Raw genomic sequence first — 20,982 nt, forward strand, 5'->3', positions numbered from 1 at the left:
GTGTGTGTGTGTATGTACACACTCATCCCCTGCTTGATCAGTGTGTGGGGAGGAGTGTGTGTGTGTGTATGTACACACTCATCCCTGCTTGATGAACATGTGAGGAGGAGCGTGTGTGTGTGTGTGTGGTTTGCACCAGCTGCCCGAGGCCTCCACCCCAGCGCCTTGTACCCTGCACTGCAGGATGCTCACGGCATCACTGCTGAGACTCGGAGACCGTCCTGTTTCCAGCCCCTGTTGGGCGCCACCTGCAGGGGGCAGCAGATGGGGTGGGGGTGGGAGGAGCGGGTCATTTTCTGTGTCTCCCCCGGGGTGGGCTGGGCCCTGCAGACGGCCTTCCAGACCCCATCCCTCGGAGGTCCCCGCGGCCGGCGCCCCTCAGGTGGGAGGCACTCCCAGCGCCTGCCCCACTCTCCCAGGCTCCGGCACCTCCCTGGTCTTCCTCGGCTCCCTCAGCATCTGGTCCCACAAGGGAAGCTGGTTCTGGAGTTTACGGGCGTCCTTCTGTCCATATGAGGAGCTCGAGGTAGCCCTGTGCTCAATGAGACGGAGCCAGACCTTCTTGGACCCAGGTCGGTCCTTCACAGAGGCCCGGTGGGGCTGCTTCCACCCCCACGGAGGCCACCCTGAGTCATCCAGCCACCTCCAGCCGTGGGTGACCGAGGCCCGAGGGACTGCTCTACGATCACCGCCAGCCCGTGGGGCGGCAGCTTCCCTCGTTGGTGGCGAAGTGTGGGTTAATCCTTGACAGTAGAAAGTGAGAGTAACCCCAATGCCATTATTTAGTGAATAGACCAGTGTTCATAATTTTTGGAAAATTTGGATACTGTCACTAAAAAGGATATTTCTTGTCCTCTTTTGGGAGTGCGGGCGGCACTGCACGGCTTGAGGGCTGTTAGTTCCCCTAGCAGGGATCGAACCTGTGCCCCCACAGTGGACGCATGGCATCTCAACCACTGGACCACCAGGGAAGTCCCTTCTTTTACTCTTAAAAGTCTGTATTCATGTTGTGATGGTAGCTGTGTTAAATAAAACCCTCAGGAAAAACTGGAATCCACCACACTGTAAGTTGTCCACAGGTGATGAAAAGAGGGGGTTTGACTTTGTCAAATTGACTGTATATTTCCCATACTTCCTGAACTATCTCTGTATTTCTTTTATAACACCCTGTCTTCTCCGTTAATGAGAATTTTTATTTCCTGTGTCTTTACAGTTTGTCTGTTGCGAGATGGCAAAACAGAAGAGAAAAGAGAGCAGAGTGGCAGAGAAAAAGAGCAAAAACCTGAAGGTGTCAGCTGCACAGACGCCCCCAGCACCCGCAGCCCCGCCGGGCGCCGGGACGGCCCCTGCCAAGGTGGGTGAGGCGGCACGCGGCTGGTGTCGGGGTGGGCAGTCCCCGTGGACATGCACCGTGCCTTCTAGACAACTGGGGGGCAGATCAGAGCTGCAGGGAACTGGGCCAGAGCCGCGCGGCTGCCCTTTCTCAGCCTCCAAACCTCGGGGCGCCGGCGGGGCCTCAGGGGCCCCGTGGGGTGCCGGGTGATGCGGCTGCATGGAGCTGGGCCTTGAGCCCCTCACACGGAAGAGGGGGCCTGGCCCGGGGTTCTGTGTGTGTGCAGAGGTTACGTCAGAACGTGTTCTGAATCCGCTCAGAGATGTTTCCGTCTAAAGCGGCTGCTGCTGTCACCGGGTTCTGAGCGTCAATTTCCGTCGGTGCCGAGCTGGCTCTGACCCAGCATGCCGTTGATCAGAGGGCGTCAGTGGTCACAGGCCCTGAGGAGTCACTCGACAGGAAGTGACAGTTGGTAGACACGCCTCTCTCTCACCCGCGTGGCGGGTGAAGGTGCCGGCGGGGGGGGCCTGAGCAGCCTCCTGCCCTCGGTCCCCGCTTGAGCGCCCAGGGACCACAGGGAGGGCAGCATCGTTGGCGCCGCCCCGCATCGGGTGGTTTGGGGCCGTGATCAGGCTTAGCTGTGAGGATCTGCCCTCAGTCAGCCACTTGACTGGGTCCTAGTCTGGTCTTTCTGGGAGACTGCGATGGAAGCTGGACCTGGTGGGTGTGGTTGCTGGGCTTGCTCGCTCTGGGGAGCCGTGTCTCCAGCTCTGTCTTTGTTTCAAGCCTGGGCCGTGTGCAAGGCTGGGAGTCAGGGCACACGCAGCCGCCCTGCGTGTGCAGTGGGGGAGGGGACGCCATGTGGGGGGCTGGGGCGGGGTAGCAGGGAGGCTGGCTCCTGGCCTGCAGGCCTTGTGCAGGACTGTCGGGACCCCAGGACGCCGTCCTCTGGGCAGCTGTGTGTCCTGGGGAGGCACACCCGCACCTGCCTCCACAGTGGGTGGGCAGGTACTGGTGTGGAGGGAGGGGCCCTGGGTCAGGGTCGTCTCAGCTGTCCTGCCCTGAGTCAAGGTGAAAGCCGCCCTGCCGGCTGGGTGCCCCTTCCCCACCTTCTCCCTGGTGCCCACCTGGCCAGGGCGCCCCGGTGACCGCAGGCTGCGCCCAGCCGGCGGGCCGGGTCCCTGGCCCTGCGTCGGCTCCCGCCTGGGCTTGCGGCCGGCCCCGTGTCCCCAGGGCCCGTCCTTGCCGTCCTCGCCGTCCTCGCCTCCCCTGCCACTGGGTCCCAGTTTTGTCAGCGCGCCTTGGTGTCCAGACCCCAGACGGAGACTGGGTTTTTAGAGCTGTTCCAGCTCCCGTTCAGAGTCCGGCCCTCAATCCCTGCAGAGCCTCCGGGCACGTGGATTCCTCTGGCCTGTTCCAGGACACGCCCCTGCTTTCTCTAGAAATGAATGCCATACTGTCACCCTGGTGACACATGATTTTGTTAAAATTTCCAGCTGTTAGTGGTCTCTGCTTTCTGGCTGCTCGTCACTGGCAGGACCCACAGAACAGCCTGGGTTTGTGATAAATACGCATGCATGCTAAATCACTTCAGTCGTGTCCAACTCTTTGAGACCCCATGGGCTGTAGACTGCCCGTCTCCTCCGTCCATGGGATTCTCCAGGCAAGAACACTGGAGTGGGTTGCCGTGCCCTCCTCCGGGGGCGCTTCCCTTCCAGGGCTCAGACCCGCATCTCTCACGTTTCCTGTACTGGCAGGCAGGCTCTTTGCCACCAAGTATGGCACAGTTTAAATTCATACCTAAGACCAATCATGGTTCTTAAATTCAGGCGAGTTTTTAAAAAGTGATCTTTTTTTTTTTGTTATTTAAGTGCTTGTTGATTGAGAGAAATTTGGGAAACAAAAGCGGGGAGAAGCTGGCATTTCCCTCCCAGCTGTCCCGCTGCCCGGCCTTTGCCGCATAGCTGCCAATCGCAGGGTCCCTGTGGGGCCCCGCTCTGCAGCTTCCTCGTGGCCCCCAGTGGCGCTGGGGAGGGGGTGTCTTCTGCTCAGGGCTGGTCTCCAGGGTCGTCCTCTGAGGAGACGGATGCTGCTTCCTTGAGACCACATCCTGGTTTTGCTCATCAAAACGCTTCTTTACCCGCTGGGCCTCTGGTTCTCGTGGGAAGCCGGGGAGCTGCCGGGCCCCGCCTTCTTAAAGGAGGGACCCCTCTGTCCTCTCGGGGTGGGTGACAGGAGCCTGTGGAAAAGTACTGCCCGGCCCGCCCCTGCCGGGAGCCCGAGGAGCCGCTGTGCTCCTGGAAGTGCTGTCCAGGGGCCCACGGGTGCCTGTGCGGTCGCTTCCCACAGCACGGGCCCTGAGCTCCCGCCAGGAGGGCTGAGGGTCCGGGGAGGGGGGGGTGCCCCGCAGCAGGGCCGGGGGCGCCTGGCTTGGGCTGTCCCCAGCGCGTCCCCTCTCTGTCCCTGCCCCCCTGCTGTGTTGGTCCACAGCGCATGACGTCTCTGCAGCTGGGCCCGCCCGCTTTTCGGTCCCGGTTGGCACAGGTCACCATGTTGACCCACAGGGCCTCAGGCTGGCATCGTGCGGGAGTGGGGCCCGTGGCCACGAGTCCCCTGCACCCCCGTGCTGGGTCTGCGGCTGGCCAGCTGCTACTTTGAAGGCCTGCCCCGGCCGCTTCCTGGTCCTCCCGGAGGGGCTCGTGATGTAGATGCTTCGCAGGTCTTTCTATTCCAACGGTCGTGCTCGAACCATGGATCCTGGAGTTGGTCCATCTGCCCATCTCGTAGCTTCTTAACCCTCCCCGTGAGCTGGGAGGGTAGCCCCTTCCAGACAGGTCTCCGGCTTGACAGGCAGGAGGACGGGTCGGGCCAGCAAACGTGCATGGAGGTGAGGGGTCTACAGGCCACGGCTCCCCCTCCCTGGGGAGATAGCAGTGCAGACAGTGACCCACGCAGCGGGGCGACGCCCCAGAGCTGCTGTCGCCCTGGAGCCAGCGCCAGTCTGCCACCCGGGGTGGGGCGCGCCTGCGCTGAGCGGGCCGGCAGCCCAACCCTCTGCTCTGGTCTCGCTGAGAAGAGTTCCTTATGTCTGCAAAGCCTGTTTGCATTGACAGAAGCACCTTGACCTCGGGTTCTCGGGGGCCGAGGTGTGGGGCATTGCTGGCCTCACAGAGGGGCTGGCCGGAGAGGCTGGGTCCTGTGCACAGTCCCTGGGCTGCTGGGGTGGGAAGAGGTCCTCACCGGGGTCCCTGGGCGGCTGGGGTGGGAAGAGGTCCTCACCGGGGTCCCTGGGCGGCTGGGGCGGGGAGAGGTCCTCACCGGGGTCCCAGGTGGCTGGGCGGGGAGAGGTCCTCACCGGGGTCCCAGGTGGCTGGGTGGGAAGAGGTCCTCACCGGGGTCCCTGGGCGGCTGGGGTGGGGAGAGACCCTCCGGGGTCCCAGGTGGCTGGGGCGGGGAGAGGCCCTCACCGGGGTCCCAGGTGGCTGGGTGGGGAGAGGCCCTCACCGGGGTCCCAGGTGGCTGGGTGGGGAGAGGCCCTCACCGGGGTCCCAGGTGGCTGGGTGGGAAGAGGTCCTCACCGGGGTCCCTGGGCGGCTGGGGTGGGGAGAGACCCTCCGGGGTCCCCCAGGTGGCTGGGGCGGGGAGAGGCCCTCCGGGGTCCCAGGTGGCTGGGCGGGGAGAGGCCCTCACCGGGGTCCCAGGTGGCTGGGCGGGGAGAGGCCCTCACCGGGGTCCCGGGTGGCTGGGCGGGGAGAGGCCCTCACCGGGGTCCCGGGTGGCTGGGCGTGGAGAGGCCCTCACCGGGGTCCCGGGTGGCTGGGCGGGGAGAGGCCCTCCGGGGTCCCGGGTGGCTGGGTGGGGAGAGGCCCTCCGGGGCCCCCAGCTGAGGTGGCGCTGCCCCCACCCTGCCGCTCTGGGCGCCGTGCGGGCGGTGTCAGGCAGGCCGAGCTGGCACGGGACAACCTGCTGGCCCTCCGCCCGCGTGGCCTTCGGGGGTGGGGAGGCCCACCTGTGCTCAGCACGGTCTGTGGGCCCCCGTGTCTTCATAGGCCCTGCTGACAGTTGACGGGGCAGCGGGGCTCCTGTGACCTCCCATGTGCTTGGGGGGAAGGAGGCTCCTTGCTTTTAACCTGGAAGAATCAGACAGGAATTCTGTGGGCATGAAGCTCACACGTGCTTCATAAAACCGCCAAGTGAGGCTGTGAACTTCTTGGCCTTGAGAATTTGCTCGGTAAAGTGACTTCATACCAGTGGTATTTGCCTTAAGAAATGTCACTGGTCTGGCAGCGGACATCTGGTGGTTAACGAGTGCGGGTGAGGGGTTGCTGGTCTGTAAGGACAGCGCCCTGGGAGCCCGGCTTGTTTTCTCAGCAGAAACTCCCTCTTCCACTGTTCCTGTTTCCTGCTTTGTGAGCACTGGGTGCTCGGTGGTCAGCCCCTGGGGGCTGCGAACCGTGGGCTTGCGGAGCTAAGAGGGTCCCGGGCCTGGGACCCTGAGGGCGGCCCCTGCCCCGGGCCCCCCTTGCCCCTGGACTCACCCGCACACTGCATAGCCGCTCCGCAGCGAGGTCTTGACACTTGGGCTGTGGCCAGTGTGGGGCTGTTCTGGATGTGCTGTGTGCAGGGGCCTGTGCTTCTGTTTCTCCTGGTGGGTTCGTAGGACCGGGAAGGATCTATGGAAGCGTGTGTTTACGAGTCTGTGCGGCCCGCCAGTCCTGTGGAGGTCTCAGAGTGCTACGTGCTTGCCAGCACTTGGCGTTGTCCACCGTGTTTTCAGTCTTGGCCCGTCTTATGGGTGTAGTTGTTCTTACTGTGTGTGTAGGCTTTTTAAGCGGCTTTATTGGGGTGTTGACAGGGTAGACTGCGTGTTTATTTTTAAACCTTACTGAGTGTGGTTGATCTGCAGTGTGTTAGTTTCTGCTTTACAGGAGCATGGCTCACTTCCGCACGCACACACGTGCCCTCTTTCCCGTCCTGCCCGTCTGGTTTATCACAGGACTGTGACTGGGGCTCCTCATGCTGCACACGCAGCCAGGGCCTTGTTGTCTGTCCACCTCTGCTAGCGCCTGCGGACCCAGGCTCCCAGCCCAGCCTCCCGCTGCCCCTTGGCACCTGCAGGGCTGTTCTTTTTGTCTGTGAGTCTGTTCCATAGATAAGTTTGTGTCATGTTTTAGATTCCACATGGGAGTGACACAATATGATACTTGTCTTTCTCGGACTTCACTTAATGTGATAATCTCTAAGTCCATCTGTGTTACTGCCAATGGCATTATTTCATTCTTTTTATGGCTGAGTAGTATTCCACTATGCTATGCCAATGCAGGTTCAATCCCTGGGTTGGGAAAGTCCCCTGGAGAAGGAAGCAGCAACCCACTCCAGTATTCTTGCCTGGAGAATCCCATGGATGGAGGAGCCTGGTAGGCTGCAGTTCATGGGGTTGCAGAGTCAGACGTGCCTGAAGTGACTGAGGCCGCAGTGTTCCGTGTGTTGTATGTACCACGTCGTCTTTATCCACTCGCCTTCTGGTGGACGTGACAGTTGTCTCCTTGTCTTGGCTACTATAGACAGTGCTGCAGTGAACAGGGTGCGTGTATCTTTTCAGATTAGTTTCTTCCGGACGCATGCCCAGGAGTGGACTTGCTGAATCATACCACAACTCTGATTTTAGTTTAAGGACCCTCCACGCTGTTCGTGGGGGCTGCGCCAGGCTACATTCCTGCCATGTAGGAGGGTTCCCGCTTGTGCACGCCCACTCCAGCAGTTCCTGTCTCTAGACTGGTCGCTGGTGGCCGCTGTGACCGCTGTGTGCCGGCGCCTCGCTGTCGTGAGGTCGCGTCGGAAGCCGCAGAAGCCGGGGGGCCGTGTGCTCTGCGCCGTCTGCCCGTTGGTGGTGGGCTGTGGTGTCACACCCGGGGGGGGCGTCAGTGCCGCCCAGAGCGCCCAGACGCCCCTCGTTTGCACGTACATGTGCATGTCTTTCTGCGCGGCTTGACCGCAGGTGTCATGACCCAGCCCTGCTGTGACCAGCAGCTAGCAGGGCCACAGGGAAGCCTGTCTGCAGTGCTGGGAGCATCCACGAACGTGTGTTCCTGTCTCGGGAAACACCTGGATGTGACTGCTGGTCGTACGGTTCACGCATGTGCAGGAGGCCGCTGCCCCCTCCACGCCCGTTGCCCATCGTTGGGGGGCGGGGGGGCGTCTGGCTTCTTTGCATCTTCCAGCGTTTGGCGTCTCGCGGTGCTCACACTGGTGAGGACGGCCTGACTTGCCCTGGGAACGGGCAGACTGTTGCTTTTCCAGCCTTGGAGATATGTGTGCTGTTGTCTTTATTAACTCTGGGAACTGCCGGGCAGGTGTGTGGCGCACCTTGCTGGGCTGCTGGCAGCGCCGTCTGCTGTGTCCATGCTAGACGCGGCCCTTGCCCTCCCTGCAGTGTGACTCTGGGCCCTTTTCCAGGACGTCTTCGGAGCTGTGCCCCAGGGCCCGCGGTCTGTTGTGAGCTGTGTGCCTGCGTCTCTGAATGGGGTTTCTCGGTCCTTTGTCGCCTTTGAGCCATTAGGGTGTAGCTGGAAGCCGCCCGGCGCCCCCTGCCCTGGACCCTCTGCCCTCGTCCCCCAGCCCTCCCCATGCGGAGTCTAAAGCTCGAATTACCGCTCCGTCAGCGGGACTGCTTGTGTGAGCTCTGCTTCCTTGTGGTCAGCAGAAAATAACTCAGTAAAATGTAATTTTAAAGAAGCAGTGTTTATTATTTTTCCTGAGTTATACATGGACAAATGGATAAAAAAAGAGAAAAGGAAATAGAAACATACAGAAGAAGCCAGGCAGGGGAATCCTGCCAGCCCAGGAGAGCTGCGGTTGGCACTTGGGCTGGCACAGTGCCCCGCGTGGGTGCCCTGGCTTTCCCGTGTGTGAGGCGCCACGCCAGCCCTGGGCGTTACCACGCCTTCCAGGCTTCCTAGTGCGATGAGAGGAAAAGGTCCTGCGTGATTGTTGCAATTTCAGTTTCTTTGCTTGCTGCCTTGAGCGGCTGCTGGTTTCTTTCCTGCGAGCTGCCTGGGTGTTTTTCTAGCTCTGTTGCACAGCTTGCCGTCTCCATGTAGATTTGAGAAAACACCTCTGCTGAGTGTGCATTGTCCTAGCAGTTCAGATATTTTTCCAGCCAAGTTATTTGTGTGGTTTGGGCCTTAGACAGCCCCGTGCCGGCTACCCAGCCTCCCCGCCGTGTGCCGGCCCTCTGGTGCCCGGGTCAGTGTGGGAAGGGGGCTCTCCCGTGAGCGCCGGCCGCTTGCTTGCTGTAAGGCCTGGAGGACCCCGACCCCAGGGGGGCGCCGGACGGCTTCCAGCTACACCCTAACGGCTCATCACAACGTGGCCTGTTCCGCCCCCTCCAGCGGCCTGGGACCCGGCTCCTCCCCACCGCCGTTCCCTGGGCCCAGCTTCCGCAGACCGGGCTGGGGGCTGCCTGGAGGGGCTTCGCAGGGGCACTTGGGTGAGCAGCGCAGTCTCTGGGCCCACCCCCTCTCCCCAGAGCAGCCTCTCTGCCACTGCCGCACCCTCTTCCCTATGGTGGAGGGCCTCCTGGATGTGGCCACTCCCACCCAGCCTGTGCATCCGCCACCTTTCCTGCCGACCATCTGCACCTGACTTCGGTCCGTTCGCTGGTCCAGCCCTGCTCCCTGCAGTGTGAGCAGAACCCAACCTGAGCCTGTGTGGAGGCCTCTAGCCTCCGTCTGCTGCTTCTCCAGCCGCGGGCAGCCAGGACCAGGCCCAGAGCCGTCCCCTCCCCCAGCACAGACCTGGGACACGGAGGGGCTCGAAGGACTGGGGGCCTCTTCCCAGCTGGTCCAGATCACCTGCTGGTGCCCAGAGGCGCCTTGGGGCCTGGCCCTGTCCGTCCCTGTGGGCCCACTGCCCCCTTGCCACCCCTGCATCTCGGGATGTGGGGAGCAGAGCCCCTCGTCCCGGGAAGGGCTGTGTGTCTGTCTTCTGAATAAACAGCATCAAAATCATCAAGGGAAGTTTCAAAGGCCCCGTTCTGCCCTTGCGCCCCCACGCATCCCCTCTCGGTCCCTCCGAGGCGTATCTGACAGGCTGTGTGTCCTGTCTTTTCTGACATCACCCTTGATGTAGCCTTTAAAGGCAATGCCCCCCCGCCCCCCACCTTTATCAAGCAGAAACACGTGTTGTAAAGCAGCGCAGAGGTGCAGTGGGCCCGCTGGGCCTGGCCCGCTTCTGTCCCCGTGCAGATGCTTATGCCATGAGGAGTGGTGGAACGCGCCCTGGCCCCCCTGACTCAGGAGGGCCCCTCCTTGTGCCCTGCTCCTGGAGGCCCTGGCCTGTCCCCCACCCTCGCCCCGGGGCCTGGTCTCCTGGGGTCTGCCTGGCCCGGGCTTTGGGAGGGGGCCACAGTCACTTCCTGAACTTGGACGTCACCGTGACCCCCAGCCGTGTGTGAACTGGGGGTTTGAAGCTCGAGGGGCGCGTTGCTCGAGGGTGCTTGCTTGGGATGTGGGGTGTCACCGTGCCCGCGCCTGGTGTGTGCAGACAGCAGAAGGTGGGCGCAGGGAAACACCCCGTCCTGTCGTCTCTGCCGAGACCACCTCCCCTTCCCCGCTGGTAGGGAGCCACTCAGCTTATTGTTCTCGAGAGCTGACGCCATGTTTATTTCAGGAAGCTAGCTTCATTAGAAGGGTCACTCCTAACTATAGAACGTTACTCAGTGGCCTATCAGACGATGCACTCGAGAAAGTTCTCTAGTTTTGGGTCTGAAATGCCAGAACGGACAGATGAGGCCCAATATTTGTTCAGTCTTTCAAAAGTATTTTCGCAGTGGAATGAAAAGAACTCCCAGGATGGAGCGCTCACAGCTGGGAAAACAGTTGCTGCTTTGAAGACGGTTTTCCCAGGCACAGGGCTCATGTCTCCCGCTGCGAGGGGCAGAGACGGCGTCTGGTGTCAGCGGAGGGTTCCTGGCTGAGGCCGGCCGGTCTGAGCTGGGCCGCCCCCGGGGAGCGCGCCTGGAGGAGCTTGTCCCTCAGATGCACACCTGAGTTGGGGGGAACGCACCTGCATGCCCACAGGCCCCGGTCTCCAGGTGTTGACCCACTGAGTTTTTGCTCAGAAGCCACATGTTAAAAGACAAGTGGGATTGAGGGCTTGGTTCCCCAGTGACCACCGGGTTTGGCTTTGGCTTCGAGTCCCAAGCCTCTGCTGGCCCAGCAGAGCCCTGCTCATTCTTCAGGGCTGAGCACGGTGGCCACCACAGCCAGACACCTCCACCCAGCAGCCCTCCTGGCCTGGAAGTGCAAGGCGGCTGGAGCCAGGCCCCACCTGGCGTGGGGCAGGGACGGAAGTGTGTGATGGGCGTACCTGGGTCTGGGATGTGTGTCTCCATGCCAGGACCCAGGGCTCAGCATGCAGGACACAGACAGGCTTACGGACAGGTGTGTGTCAGGGTACAGGCCCACTGCTGTGACAGAGCCCCCAGAATAGAGAGCCTTAAATAGAAGGGGATCTCACAGCAGCGGTGCCAGCTCCAGGCCACCAGCGGTGGCTTCCTGGCCCTGTTTGGGTCCGGCTCCCCTGGCCTCTCAGGCTGGAAGGTTGTGCCTTTTGACATCTTCATCCGGTTCTCTCTTCCCTGCCCCGGCCCCCGGCCACTGCTTTTTTTTTTTTAAGATTTTTTTGATGGGGACCACTTTATGTATAGGTCTTTATTGGATTTGTTACAGTGGTGCTTATGCCTCTGTTTTTTGGCCGCGAGGCGTGCGGGGTGATAATTCCCCAACCAGGGATCAAACCTGAACCCCCGCCCCCATTGGGAGCACAGAGTCTTAACCACTGGACAGCCAGGGAAGTCTCCTTCCACTTCCCACCACTGCTTTTAGAAAACCATTCATGGGCGTTTCCCAGCCAGTCCCGGGTTGGCGAGGACCCTGGCGGATCCCACTCCATCACTCCCCTCCCCTCCCTCAGGCTTCCCAGGAAATTGGTCTGGAAGGCCTGTTCTTCCCGGTTTTCCCTGTTTTTGAGGGGCTGATTTTTGCAGGTGTTGCCTGAGGCAGAGGTTGCCGGGTTGTGTGGCAGGGTGACGGACAGCGGGGTGATGGCCTCCTGGGCGACCTCACTGACTCCTTCAGCCGTGTGGGCACTTGACCCTCCTGCTGACTCCGTGGAGAAGTAGGCTCAGCGGGTGGCAGTGCGGGGGTAAAACCTCTGAGTGGAGACAGTGGCCGCCGTGGTCTCCCTCCTGTCTGGGTGGCTTACACTGTTGAGTCAGCAGAGAAAACTGTCGCGTCAGCTGCAGGGGGAGTGTTCCGAGCAGGGCTGAACCTCCTGTCTGGGTGGCTGTGGGAGCTGGTCGTGTCCTCCCCGGGAGAGCCCGAGGCTCCTGAGGGCGGGGGCCCACGTGCATCCCAGGTGGCAGCACCGCCTGCGACAGAGGGCCTAGGGACCAGTCCCTGGACAGACGGGGACGGCGCCCTTGCAGTGACTGGACTGTCTCCAGGACTCTGCAGCAGATTTCTTGTGATAAGTTTTAGAGTGACTTCACCCACTGACGAGGCTTAGAGTTGCAGTCAGGGTTCGGTCCACTTTTGTTCTATGTTTCTTTAGCCTGTAAAACCCTTGTTCCCGGATGAGATCCCCACCCTCTGGACAATGGCAAACTCCAGACCCACTCAGAGCAGCTGGCTTTCTGGCGGCACTCAGCTGGGCGTTGCAGGTGAGGCTGCGGCGGGGCCCATGGGCGCGGGGGCCGCCCGGCGGAAGGGCCTTTCCTGGGCTCTCCAGCCGCATGGAGCCGCGCTGGCCTCGGCCCTGCTGTCGAGGTGCCGGGGTGGGTCCTGCTCTGACGGCTGGTGCCCCCGCTTCCTTGAGACACCCCTCTCCCTCTTCTGGCCCCACGGCCCTTCCCTGCAGGCTTGCTGGTGGGTGCAGGCCTTAGAGCGTGCCACAGGGCACGGTGGGCTGAGGGGCTCACACGCACTTGACCCAGAGGCTGGTGGGCACTCGGTGGGGAGCAGGGCTGGGCTGGCGACTCTGCCTTCCTCCTGCCCCCCATTGTCCTTGATGCGGTGTTCAGAGGCCTTAGAGACCTGAGCAGAGGCACTTCTGTGCAGCTGCCACACCCATCAGGTGCCCACACCCAGTACACGCGCGCACACACATACTCCACATCACACACCCCGTACCCACACATCACACCACACCCATCGAGTCCTCACACCCAGCACACACATCACACCACACCCATCAGGTGCCCCCACCCACATGCACACACACACACACTCCACATCACATACCCCGTACTCACACCCAGCACACACACCACACCACACCCATCAGGTGCCCACACCCAGCTCGCACATCACACCACACCCATCAGGTGCCCATACCCACATGGACACACACACACCACACCCATTGAGTCCTCACACCCAGCACACACATCACACCACACCCATCGCGTCCTCACACCCAGCACACACATCACACCACACCCATCGAGTCCTCACACCCAGCACACACATCATACCACACCCATCAAGTTCTCACACCCAGCACACACATCACACCACACCCATCAGGTGCCCACACCCAGCACACACATCACACCACACCCATCGAGTCCTCACACCCAGCACACACATCACACCACACCCATCAGGTGCCCACACCCAGCACACACATCACACCACACCCATCGAGTCCTCACACCCAGCACACACATCACACCACACCCATCAGGTGCCCACACCCAGCACACACATCACACCACACCCATCAGGTGCCCACACCCAGCACACACATCACACCACACCCATCGAGTCCTCACACCCAGCACACACATCACACCACACCCCTCAAGTCCCACACCCAGGTCCTCACACCCAGCACACACATCACACCACACCCATCGAAGTCCTCACACCCAGCACACACATCACACCACACCCATCGAGTCCTCACACCCAGCACACACATCAACCACACCCATCAAGTTCTCACACCCAGCACACGCAATCACACCACACCCATCAGGTGCCCACACCCAGCACACACATCACACCACACCCATCGAGTCCTCACACCCAGCACACACATCACACCACACCCATCAGGTGCCCACACCCAGCACACACATCACACCACACCCATCGAGTCCTCACACCCAGCACACACATCACACCACACCCATCAGTCCCCACACCCAGCACACACATCACACCACACCCATCAAGTCCTCACACCCAGCACACACATCACACCACACCCATCAAGTCCTCACACCAGCACACACATCACATCACACCCATCAGGTGCCCACACCCACATGCACACACACACACACACACTCCACATCACACACCCAGCACACACATCACACCACACTCAAGTCCTCACACCCAGCACACACATCACACCACACCCATCGAGTCCTCACACCCAGCACACACATCACACCACACCCGAATCCTCACACCCAGCACACACATCACACCATACCCATTGAGTCCTCATACCCAGCACACACATCACACCACACCCATTGAGTCCTCACACCCAGCATGCACATCACACCACACCCATCAAGTCCTCACACCCAGCACGCACATCACACCACACCCATCGAGTCCTCACACCCAGCACACACATCACACCACACCCATCGAGTCCTCACACCCAGCACACACATCACACCACACCCATTGAGTCCTCACACCCAGCACGCACATCACACCACACCCATCGAGTCCTCACACCCAGCACGCACATCACACCACACCCATCGAGTCCTCACACCCAGCACGCACATCACACCACACCCATTGAGTCCTCACACCCAGCACGCACATCACACCACACCCATTGAGTCCTCACACCCAGCACACACATCACACCACACCCATCGCGTCCTCACACCCAGCACACACATCACACCACACCCATCGAGTCCTCACACCCAGCACACACATCATACCACACCCATCAAGTTCTCACACCCAGCACACACATCACACCACACCCATCAGGTGCCCACACCCAGCACACACATCACACCACACCCATCGAGTCCTCACACCCAGCACACACATCACACCACACCCATCAGGTGCCCACACCCAGCACACACATCCTCACACACCCAGCACACACATCACACCACACCCATCGACACCCAGCACACACATCACTCGACACACCCAGCACACACATCACACCACACCCATCGCGTCCTCACACCCAGCACACACATCACACCACACCCATCAAGTCCTCACACCCAGCACACACATCACACCACACCCATCAGGTGTCCACACCCACATGCACACCACACCACACGCCCCAAGCTCATTGCTGCCACAGATGCTGGGCCAAAGTCCAGCCCCAGTTCCCACCCCCGTGTCTGCTTCTGCCACGGCAGCTCTGCCTTGGGAATTAGCGCTTCACTAATGTGCTCGATTCCTGACGGTTGAGGATCATCTCAGGGGTGTTTCCCCCACACCGTGGGGCAAAGGGCCAGCCAGGAGGTGGCCGAGGCCCCAGCCTTCCCGCCGATGGGGTGGGTCCCAGCCCAGGTTCTGCTGACGTGAGTGCTGCCCCCCCACCACAGGGGCGCGGGCCTGGCTGGGGGCAGGCCACAGAGCCCCCAGGCCTCTGGGAGGTCACGCCCGGTGCTGAGCCGGCCTCTGTGCCAGCCGCTCCCTGCCGCTGGGCTCCTGGCGGGCCGTGAAGAGCCTTACTGCCTGGGAGGGCGGGGGCGCCAGGAAACAGCAAAGCGATCGAACGCCTTGATTTTATCTGTGCCTGTCCTGCCAGAATGGTTATATCCGCCTTCGCTGTCAGACAAGCACTCTGAGAAGGGCGGGTGTGAGCTCCGGGCCCGCAGCCTGCGGGGGCAGACTGTGGCTCTGCCTCTGGACCGGGCGCCAGGCTCTCGCGTGAAAGGGGCTTGAGAGCACTGGGTCCGGGAAGAGCCCTGTGGTGACGGTGGGGCTCTGCCTGTACCTGCCCTTCAGCCTTGGGGCTGCCCGCGCACGTCCCGGCTGTGCCAGAGGGCCCGGACAGGCCTGCTTCTCTAACACGCTGTCTCCCTGCCCCTGCCCACCGCCACTCCGCCAGCTGGGACGAGAGTACCCCGTGCTGGGGTTCCTCCTGTGACAGGGACTTGCCAGGGTCAAGGGGCTCAGTAAGAGCGCTCACCTCCTCAGATGGGAGTTCACGGGGGAAGCGAGCCTCGGTGGGGCCTAAGTCACTGGAGACACCTGGTGAATGCAGGTATTTGCTTGGGACAAAGACTCTTTGGAGGTTTGCACTGTGAAGAACTGTTAAAACTAAAACTGGCTCATCTCCTGTCACCTAAACATTTTCCAGGGTTTGTCACCTAAATGTTATCCAGTGTTCCCCTGGGAAGGCCCCTCCAAGAAGCTTATCCTGGTGCCCACCCAGAGTGTGCAACATGCGTGGGGCGCCCTCCATATGCTGGGAGCATCCAGGGCTCAGACAGCGTCGTCTGGCCAGGGAGGTGGCCTCCTGACACGGGGTGTTTCTCTTGTGAGGAAGGGGTGGCTCTGCGGCTGAGGCTGAGTGCCCCCCTCTCCCACAGGAAAGCACTTAGATGGAGAATTCAGAGACATTGGCAACAGTTTTATTGACAAAAGGCTGAACAGCCCGGGACTTGTTAGGTTTCTTTCTTACATTTTAACAGGAAGACTCTATGTTGTCACTGTCACCACTGTGTTTCAGAGGCAGGTTCTTCACACGCCTGCCGCAGCCCACCCTTCAGGAAGTTTCCCCCAGGTGTGGAGGGAGGCGCGGGGGCCTGGTGCACACCCCCAGCTCACGTCAGCCTGCGCCTTCCGTCCCCGAGATGGCGGGTTCACGGCACATCCGCCTGGAAACAAGGCTGCCTCATCCCGGCGCCCTCCTTTCTGTTCTCCTTGGGGGCTTCAGAAGCTTCTGCCCCGGGCCCAGCATGTGCCAGAGGCAGGGGGCGGTTCTGTGGGAGCCACCGGTGGACAGACGCCCCAGGGCCGCGCGGGGCGCGCCGTCCTCCCCTGCGGCCCCTACACGGTGCTGCTGAGCTTCACCTCGGCCTGCTCTGCGCTGTCCGGGACCACGGCCTTCAGGGCCGCGTGGCAGAGGCGGTTCAGGGCCGACAGGCCGCTTTTCTGCTCCAGGTAGAGCCGCAGCTTGTCGCGGAAGGTCTCCCCGAGGAAGCTGTAAATGAGCGGGTTGAGGCAGCTGTTGGAGAAGGCGGCCAGGTTGACCACGTGGCCGGCCAGCGGGTGGGCGTGGCGGGGGGAGCGCTGGCAGGGCGCGGCCCCCGGCGGCGCGCGCTGCAGCAGGTGCACGCTGATGAAGACGTTCTCGGGCAGCCAGCACACGAAGAAGACCAGCACCACGGCCAGGATCATGCGCAGTGCCTTCTGCCTCCGCGGGCGCAGGCCACGGTGCCGGTGCGCGCTCACCAGCACGCGCACGATGAGCGCGTAGCAGAGGCCGATGACGGCGAAGGGCAGCACGAAGCCTAGCGTGACCTCTAGCCACTGCACCTCCCGGACATCGGCGAAGCAGAAGCACGCGTCCTCACTGCGCTGCAGGTGGGCAGCCGTGAAGGGCGCCAGCGTGGCAGACACGGAGGCCATCCAGATGAGGCCGCAGCTCACCCGCGCACAAGGCTTTGTGCGGAACGGGCCGCAGCGCACGGCCTTGGCCAGGGCCAGGTAGCGGTCGAAGCTCATCCAGGTGAGGAAGAAGACGCTGCTGTACATGTTGACCTGCAGGAAGAGCGACATGAAGGTGCAGAGCGCAGCGATGTCGTAGTACTGCTCGTCCAGGTTGAACACTTCGATGAGCGAGTCCGCCACCAGGATGAGGTCCGCGGCCGCCAGGTTGATGAAGTACAGGTCGGGAATGGTCATCTTCTCCCGGAAGCGGATGTTCACCACCAGGATGAGCAGGTTGCCCACGAAGCCAATGGGGAAGAGGAAGATGGTGTACAGGCAGGACAGGAAGAGCCCGATGGCGTACTGCTGCCGCTCTGAGAGCGCTGCAGAGCCGTTAGCCAGCGTGCGCGGCAGCTCCAGCCCTGCGGCCGTGTCGTTGTAGGTGCCCGGCGGCAGCTCCATGCCGAGCCAGGGACGCCGGGGGTGGCCGGGCTCTCAGGATGCGCTGCGTGGCTCCCGGAAGCCCGTGCAGAGCAGGAAACGCATCTTGAGAAAGAGAGGTGGCGCTCCTGGAAGTGAGCCAGGCGTCTGTGAGGCCAGAGCAGGTCTCCGGGCGCCTGTGCAGCCGGAGGCTGCAGTCCGTGTCCGCACTGAGCCTGCGCCCTCACTCCGTGGCACCTGGGAAGGGAGAGCAGAGGGTCAGCGGGCGCCAGGGCATACCGGCTTGGGGGAGCACACGCGCGCGGGAGGGCTGGGTGTGTTCCCTCGGCCTGGAAGGTGGCCAGCCCTGAGCTGGAGCAGGAGAGTCACACGCAGAAAACACCCGGGTTCTCCCGAAGCTCCAGGGCTGTGGGCCTGAGGCCCGCCAGACACAGCTCAGGAGGGAGCGAGGCGGGATGTGAGGGCTGGGGGCAGGGTGAGCCGCAGGAGGACAAGAGGGGATGACATAGCACGCGCCAAAGGTGCAGCCCACTCTGCTCCTACAGCCGCACAGGGGGAAGGAATCCGGTGGTTTTGGCTGATCCTGAGTCCGGGTGCTGAACACGAAGCTGTTTTCATAACATGAAATGAAAAAAAGTGGTCATTGTTTCAGGACCTAAAATTTGTCTTACTGTTTTGTTGGTTATTGTAAAAACCAAATGTATCTCCTTACTGCTCCTTGCAGCCTAGAAATGCTGTGACCTGGAGGCTGGGAGAGAAATCCTCCCGGACCTCTGCTTCTGCCAGTCCTGCCCTGGTGGCCGCCAGGCCCCAGACGGACACGGGCTCTGCTCACTGCTCCCTGGGCCTCTGGGCGGGGCCTGGGGTATCAGGGTGTCCCGGGCTGGGGGGGGCCAGGCAGCGGGGCAGGAGGGAGGAGCCCTAGCAACCCAGCCTGGAGAGTCTCCGCTTCACCTGCAAGACGGTTGGGAATCGTTTTCAAAGTGTTGCCAAAGCAACAGACACTTCCTGAGTGAGCACTTGAAAACACCGTTAAAAACAAGAAAAGGAAAGAGAGAAATCAGGACCCTGGTGTCAGTTATTTTAAAAAAAACTCAGTAACCTCTGCTTCTGGGGTTGATAAACTGGATCTTACTGCTGGTTCTGTGTTCTCTATTGGTCTTTGGTCGGTAATCCCAATTTGAACCAGATAAACGCCATTGTTCTCGGATCCCATCTGTAATATTTAAAGCCTCTGTTTTTAAATTTCTCTGTAAAAGCTGCTTAGAGTATTTGCTTTGCTCTTTTAATGTGGGAATTTTGGAAAGTTTTGCGCTGATTCTCCAGAAGTTCCAGGCCAGCAGAGCCTTGGGGCACACCCGCCCTCCCGTTTGCTCTCCTCGGCCCTTCTTCCCCAGTAAGTGCTCTCCCGTCCCTGAGTGTCGTTGCTGTTTCTGTGCTAGTCTTGAGAAAAGACAGGCGTGAGCCAGCTGCCGCTACACCCTCCTCATGAAGGCTGGCCACGAATGTACAGATAGAAAGGTGAGTGTTAAACGGCGGGGCCTTGTCTTGTTTCAGATTGCCACCACTTGTCCAGGTCTAAAAAAATGAGCCACGTTCTTGTGAGACCTGTTGTGCTGAGTCGCTCAGTCGTGTCTGACTCTTTGCGACCCCATGGACTGTAGCCCGCCAGACTCCTCTGTTCATGGGATTTTCCAGGCAAGAACACTGGAGTGGGTTGCCATTTCCTTTTCCAGGGAGATCTATTAGCTCTGTGTTCTACGTATTAAAGTAACCTCAGGCTGGTGGGCATCCTCACTGAAGGAGAAAGGAAAGTGCTGGCCGTCAGAGGACAAAAACCGTTCACCATCCCCGCTGTCCTGTGATACAAAAGAACCTCCCTGCTGAGCCTCCGTATTGAAGGCCTGGGGGGGCGCCTGGATTGTCCACATCGGCCTGGCTGCCGTTCACCACCCCAGGCAGCCCGCCCAACCCAGCCGCCTGGCCCCGTCCATCCTGGCGCCTGGGACCCCCTTACCTGTGCCGCCTCTGGCCACCCGATGTGCGTTGCTCTGAGCAGACTTGTCCTGTCCCGGGGAGCGGGGCTCAGCCAGCCTCCCGATGTGTCCCTGCTGGGGAACAGTAGTGACTCTGGACTTGGGGTGGAATCAGGACCTTCGCAGGACTCCAGAGAGGAGTGGGGAGGAGCAGGAAGCCGCGGCACCCAGCCCTCGGCCAGCCCGCCCGCCTGCTCCGGCCAGGCCTGCCCCTGGCGGCCGCAGGCTTTATAGGCTGCAGGCGACCTCCCGCGAGTCTGGCGTAACCCCTTTGGTGCCGGTCTTTTTCTCACCCTGCGGCACTGAGCTGGGTCTCCCCAAGCGTCTCCCTGGAAGTTTACAGTTGACTGGCTTTTCTTCATCTGCTGATACAAACTTTTCTTTTTAACTTTGAAGGGACTGTAAGTGGGTCTTGTTTATCTTTCAGAGAATATTATTCTTTGTCGAAGCTCACGTATTATTGCTTGTTTTAGCAAGAGACTGCCTTTAAGACTAACCACTAAATTTCCTAAGTTTTAGAGTAGTGTGTGAATTATGCATAGAGAATTTAACCTACGAACCTCACAAGACATTTGTAGACGGAAATGCAAACCCAGCAAGCAGTGAGCAGGCAAGTGAGTTCCAGGCTGGGTAGTGTTTCCTACTGGAGAGGAGCCAGCTCAGTGCCCCCCCCCCACCCCCACCAAGCCTTCTCCCGAAGCCCCTGGAGGGCTCGTTCTGCAGCTGCTGCGGAAGACCCCTCTTCCTGCCACGAATCTCCCGCGCGACCTGTCCCAGGGCCGACCGAGCACGTGCTCCACCTGCCGGCAGCTGGGAGAGGCTGGCCGAGCCGCCCCCGCGTCTGGGTGTGCAGCTCTGGGCCAAGGATCTGCAGGCGTGAGTTCTGTGCTTTTCAGCAACAGTGCATTTTAACCCATCTTGTCTTCCTCTTGGTGTCTTGTCTTTTTTTTTTAACCTTTTGGGGTTTTTTGAAGCTGTGGGACTGAAGTCTGAGTGGTCTTTGGATGACGGGCAAATGAGGCAGACTGCTGCAGTTTGAGCCTGGGGCGGTGTGTGTGCTTCCCGCAGTGGAGGGCTGCTGGCAGGCGGGAGTGTGGAGGTGGGTGGGTCCCCAGCCCCGCGCCGCGTGCTGCGTCCTGTGAGTGAGCTCACGGGTGTTGGAGTGATGCTAACTTGACGTCCTTCAGGTGTATGTTTTAGGAGAGGTTCCTATTCAGCGGCTTCCCAGGTGGCACTAATGGGGAAGAACCAGCCTGCCAATACAGTAGATGTGGGTTCGATTCCTGGGTCGGGAAGATCCCCTGAAGGAGGGCATGGTGACCCACTCCAGTGTTCTTGCCTGGAGAATCTCATGGACAAAGGAGCCTGGCGGGCTATAATCCACGGGTCACAGAGTCAGACAATGACTGAAGCAACTTAGCAGTCACGCACCTATTTTCAGCAGAATACTGTGTTGAATTTTTTATGGAAAAATCCTGATATTCAGGGTTCATTTCCA

The 20,982-nt window shown here is 60.8% G+C and overlaps 2 protein-coding genes across 4 annotated transcripts in view; one reads left to right on the forward strand and one right to left on the reverse strand.

Moving 5' to 3' along the window:
- Positions 1-20,982, forward strand: part of C32H7orf50 (chromosome 32 C7orf50 homolog) — a 67,594-nt gene that overhangs the window by 8,198 nt on the left and 38,414 nt on the right. For all 3 annotated transcript variants that reach the window (XM_043454833.1, XM_043454832.1, XM_043454831.1), the window contains exon 2: positions 1,214-1,354. In XM_043454833.1, coding sequence (XP_043310768.1) covers positions 1,229-1,354 — 126 coding nt within the window. In that variant the 5' untranslated portion in view covers positions 1,214-1,228. The remainder of the gene's footprint in view (positions 1-1,213; positions 1,355-20,982) is intronic.
- On the reverse strand, positions 15,965-19,703 carry GPER1 (G protein-coupled estrogen receptor 1). The gene is made up of 2 exons (XM_043454825.1): positions 19,466-19,703; positions 15,965-17,685 (listed from the first exon to the last, which is right to left on the reverse strand). The coding sequence occupies exon 2, from the start codon at positions 17,467-17,469 to the stop codon at positions 16,405-16,407; it is 1,065 nt and encodes a 354-aa protein (XP_043310760.1). The 5' UTR covers positions 17,470-17,685; positions 19,466-19,703; the 3' UTR covers positions 15,965-16,404.

Source organism: Cervus canadensis, chromosome 32 (genome assembly GCF_019320065.1).
Source record: "Cervus canadensis isolate Bull #8, Minnesota chromosome 32, ASM1932006v1, whole genome shotgun sequence".
In the NCBI taxonomy this organism is placed as follows: Eukaryota; Metazoa; Chordata; class Mammalia; order Artiodactyla; family Cervidae; genus Cervus; species Cervus canadensis.